The sequence below is a fragment of the Nothoprocta perdicaria genome, unplaced genomic scaffold, assembly GCF_003342845.1.
Source record: "Nothoprocta perdicaria isolate Ctin4 unplaced genomic scaffold, notPer1 scaffold_141, whole genome shotgun sequence".
NCBI lineage: Eukaryota > Metazoa > Chordata > Aves > Tinamiformes > Tinamidae > Nothoprocta > Nothoprocta perdicaria.
Genome location: NW_020454550.1, coordinates 1,317,621 through 1,322,967, shown reverse-complemented (window position 1 = coordinate 1,322,967; position 5,347 = coordinate 1,317,621). Strand labels below are relative to the sequence as shown.

The 5,347-nt window shown below is 43.3% G+C and overlaps 1 protein-coding gene across 2 annotated transcripts in view; it reads right to left on the bottom strand.

The window, feature by feature from the left end:
* Nucleotides 1-1,496: 1,496 nt before the first annotated feature.
* GCLC (glutamate-cysteine ligase catalytic subunit) overlaps nucleotides 1,497-5,347 on the bottom strand; it is a 33,332-nt gene continuing 29,481 nt past the window's right edge. For both annotated transcript variants that reach the window (XM_026034280.1, XM_026034281.1), the window contains one exon: nucleotides 1,497-3,207. In XM_026034280.1, the coding sequence (XP_025890065.1) occupies nucleotides 3,002-3,207 (206 nt within the window). In that variant the 3' untranslated portion in view covers nucleotides 1,497-3,001. The remainder of the gene's footprint in view (nucleotides 3,208-5,347) is intronic.

Here is a 5,347-nt window from a genome sequence, read left to right as displayed (position 1 = left end):
ACAAATGTAAGTTTTTYTTACATCCTTTCATGGATCTTTCTGCTACAAGAAAATTGCAGGAAATGATCAGRTCTTTTGAAGTGGAGATCTCTGATTTCTGCTGTTAACACTTCAAATCAGCATTTTTCCTTCTGTTCTCTTGTATGCAACAGTACTGCTCCTCATTGCAGTCACTAGCAATCCTCCAGCACACCTTAAAGCAAGGGCAACTATCACGTGCAGGAGCAGGGTGCATTACAAGAGGCACCGCWCCTGCAACAACAAAGTGCTGGCAGAACTGCATGCACATATAAAAGGAACCACATTTTAAAGGCTTAATACACAATAAAAACATAGCTAAAACAACTTARAAGAAAAAAAAAAAGCACTTACATTGAGGTATTCTGCCTATTAAGAAAAAACGGGAGGAATGTTACTGTCCAGAGTGTTGAGGGCTCAGGAGACAAGAACTATAGGTTCTCTTGACTTGACAATAGAGTGAAAGGGGATGATTCAACCACTGCAATTGAGTTAGGGCAACTGCATAGTTGAGAGGACATGAAGATGGTTGTGGSAAGTGCCGTGATTAATGTATTAGAGTGCTCTGGGCAGGGAATCAAGCACTTCTGACCTCAGGTGCTTGGTGGTTCTTTCCTTCTTTGCTCAGCGGCTTTTGGAAAGGCCATTATTTCCCTGAAAGCACCTGATGACTGCAAGCACAGGAATCCGCCAGTCCTGGCCCCAGGGGGTTTCTCATGCTTTCTGCTAAGGCTCCCTGCCTGGGCAGCACTTCTCCACCTCTCAGGGTGCACAATTGCCCTGCTTAGTCACCTCCAAGGCAGTAACCACTCCACTGAGATGGCAACAACTTGCCCTTTGTGCCCATGTGATTTTACCACACTGCCTAGACCAGGCTGGGGCACATACTTCAACTTTACACAGCAATGGACACCTTAATTAGACATCAAGGAGCTGGTTTGCASTTGATCCTTCCCACCCTTCCTTGAAATGTCTATGCAAGAACGCATAAAGGAAACTTCAAACCACATTTTAAGCATTAAAACAAAAATGTCTTTCTCCCTCAGGATATGACAGTGGCCACCTACCAGCCTAGAACTGTGATTGAGTATCGGTTTGAGGAAGAAAAAAGAAAAAAAAAGAATAAGGAGATTCAGTCCCAGCAGATGTCTGGTCCTTAAGGCATCTTCTAACCCTTACCTGGTGGCAGGAGCTGCTCCCACTACAGCAACGAGGACTGCTCRGCTGCAGGCCTGGGAGAGCATTTGCCATTAGTCCTTCCCGGGAGCTTTGCCAAGTAAAAATACGTGTGTGTGGGTAGTGYGAGCTGGACGGGCCAGGTAGGCAACGCTCCTCGCTGACTGCTGGAGACGGGCACTGGACTCACGCAAGTGACAACCACACACTGTGATTTTTATTTTTAATTTCCTTATGCCAGGAACTAAATCAGCATATGAGTGCCATTTACACCTTGATTAAAACAAATCCAGCACAGCAGAAAAAAGCATTCTTTTATTCTCTAACGCACACCTGGGGACACAGCACAAAGCCTAATGTCAGTACAGAAAAGCTTCCTCTTAACGCACCTGCGCTGCAGTTTTCTCCATTAGTTCTTTTAAAAAATTATTACATCTTAAGATACTTATGAGTATGATACTTGTCTTGCAGGAAGCTTTGCATAATCTACCCATAACACAATTCATTTCTGAAGCCAGTTAAGAAGCTAAATTAAAAAGGCCCCATAAATTTGCTTTATTTACAGCTGCAATGGCTACTTTTAAAATACTTCACAATCACTCCCAGCACTGACTCTAAAGGATCAGTGCACTCCATGATCAGTTTTCCAAAGGGGATTAGGTTGCCCCTACCTGCAGCTCTGAAGGTACCTCAGCTCTCTACATCGAGTACCTTAGAGGAAACAAACATGCTGACAAAGATACTTAAAATAAYAAGAGCAAAGGAGAAACTCAACCTTCAGAAAGCATCTGCAGGTCCTTGCTTTTGTGCTGCACTCATTTTTGACTCACCAGCAGAAAGGGGGGCAAAAGAGCAGTTACGGAGCACCACAGAGCAGGGCAGGTCTCTCCCAGTCCTTTGGAAAGAGATCCGTCTCACAGCTCTGATTCCCTCCTCTTTCCTCCTTCGCCCCTTGCAGCTTTTTAAAAATCACATATTACTTGGGCAATTTTTCAAACTATGACAGCGTTTTGACTTGAGAGGGGGAAAAGGGCAACCATGCATCRGGGAGACCATACTTTTATGTTGTGACTTCTTATTTTATATGCAGGAACTGCAGGTTACATAAAGAATAGGGCAACTCTTTCCTAAGACTAAATTTATCAGGAGACAGATGCACTTGCGTTATCTGAATGCAGAGACCAGTTCCTCCCAGCTGGGCAGCTGGCGAAGGGATGCAGGTCCTGTGGCAGCTGGAAACTGCTGGAAAGATTAACAAACAGACTGCACATGCATTCACATAGTCTTATATACTTTCAAAATCAGAATGAGAGGCAGAAGCCTCCAGCCTCCATGAACTGGGTAGATCCAGAAGGCTTTTTTTTTTTTTTTAAATACACAATAAGGAAGATTACTTAGCACATTCCAGGTTAGAAAAATTACAGTAAACATTCGGTAACTGGAATGCATATAATATACAAGTACCATTACATTTACAAAGCTGTTCAGGACAATTTTTTTCTTTCTAGAATAAGYATATAAAAGTTACAAGCTAATTCACAATAACTTTAGATACAATGTTATTAAAATACATTGATGTTAATCATAAAAATATTTTACTATTTACATGTACATTGTATAAACCTTAACAATAAAGAATATGCCCACCCTAGGACGCCTTAAATGAATATTCAGGCAGATTGGCCCATTTTATAGTGCAGTATCACCTGTTTTGGTCTTCACACCATGAAGCTGTGCCAGATTCACAGTACCCTTGCTAGTGCTTTGCTAAAACGCTTACAACTTCCTCCTGTGTAAGACACATTCATTACGAAGAGCCAGTCTTGCTTCCACTTGGCTTCTTGTTAAATCCCACTCCCAGGAGCTCCGGACATTCGGCCTGGCCTTGTGCAATCTGGTTGCATTTCCAGATAAGGCTGTAATTCATCTCATCAGTTATCACGCTGTCTTGCTTGTAGTCTGGATGCTGCGCGATGAATTCCCTCATCCATCGGGCCACCGTCATCAACTCTCCTGTGGGCAATGGCAGGGCAGATTTCAGACACATTGTACACCTAATGCACAACACAACATTCTGCATATTGTGTACACATTTAATAAATAACTGTTCGTTTTCATGAGATAGATGCATTTTTTTTTAAACGATGGTCAACCTTGAAGTATAATTTAACACATAAGACATTTAACATAATTTAACAGACATAGACATTTAACAGACACAACAGACAGCAACAATTGCTAGGAAGAGGTGCTACACACACATTATAGCACGAGGTCTCGAGCATTTAACAGAGATGCTGTGTGGGGCAAACCAAGCCGTGCTCAGGACGTCTCAGTAATGACACACATCTTTAATGAGTTTGTGGCTCATCCACACAACTCAGCTCCTGGTTCTGTCTGCCTTGGATTTCCTGCTACTTCCCTCTGCTGGCAGCTTCCCTGCAGAAGGCAGGCAGGTTCCTCACGATGCTCCCTCCTTGCAGGCGCTGGGCACCTACTCACCCAGGCAGGATTTAGTCTGACCTACAGGAGTCATTGAGACTTCTGCAGGGGCCAGCAAGGGACACACACAACGTGCATCCTTGTGAAGCAGCAACCGGAGACCAGCTGGACACCAGTGTTTAAGGTTATTGAACCTTTTTCCTACATGTTGCATAGGTAAACAAGCCTCCACTGGTATGAACTATACTAACTTTAATAAGTTATAATTAGTTGTAATAAGGCATCTATACTATAATGACTATAATAACTTATACATATAACTTATATATATTATCTTATACATCATATATATAATTATATATTATATATATAATATAATATATAATATATATTATATATTACATATATTATATATAATCTATACATTATATATATTATATATATAATATAATATATAATATTTATATATAACTTATATTTTATATATTATAATATATATTTTTATATATTTTTATATATAATATATATTATATATTTTATATATATATATATAACTATAATAAGTTATAGTAAGTTGTAATAAGGCATCAGCACAGACCACCAGGATGCCCAAAGAGCCCAGCAGAAAGGGAAGTYGGTTCTTTAGAGTTTTCATTGCGGGTTGAATCTCAGCATATTTTCATATATATCGTCTACAAGTATACACACACACATTATTTGTGTATATCTTTATATTACACATTATATGCAGTATATTCTATTACATATATACACATTATTGTGTATCTGTGTATATATTACACATATATTTGTGGTATATACCYGTATGCATGTGTACCTGAACCTGTATCTCTCCCTCAGACAAAAATGACTCAAGAAGTTCCCGTGGAAGGCTTTACAAACACGAGTCCCTTAATCCAGCCAGGCGCCGGGAGGCGCAGGARCGCCGGAGCGGAGCAACACGGGAGCGAGCGTGGCGGCGCGGGGCCGCGGGCGGCCGCCAGCCCGCGCCGACACGGACMCCTAGCGGCCGCCGGCCCGGCGCCCCGCGACGGAGGTGACAAGGGCACCTGCCGTAAGGGCTGCGATGGGGGGTCTGSAGCACGGCATGCAGCTCTCCCAGGGAAATCTGCAGACGCTGTACGCTGGTAATAGGTATTAGGGAACTCTACTCCCCAACCTCCCTGGGCAGCCTGTTCCAGGGCTCTGTCACCCTGACAGGAAAGAAATTTTTCCTCAAGTTCCTGTGGAACTTTTGGTGCTTCAGTTTGTGGCCGTTTCCTCTAGCTCTATCAGTGGCCACCACTGCAAAGAGGCCGCCCCCCTCCTCCTCACTGCCTCCCTTGAGGTATTTATASACACTGATCAGGTCCCCCCTCAGCCTCCTCTTCTCCAGGCTGAACAGRCCCAGCTCTCTCAGCCTTTCTTCACAAGAGAGATGTTCCATGTCAGCTCCGAGGCATATCATTAAATGAATGTTTAAGCATGCAAAAAAACACGTTTTCTTCCCCAGAGCACATTAATAAAATCATGGCCCTTTTGAGGATGACTTCCAGAAGGATTAGACACACAGCGTGGAAACCACGAGCTGCTTCCAGGCGCCGCGAGGCCTGGGCCGCCCTTGGCGGAGAGCGCGGCTGCAGGAGCGGGGATGGCGTCCCCTGCCCGCCCAGCCAGCAGGGGCATCTCCACAAACACCCTCCTTGCAGGG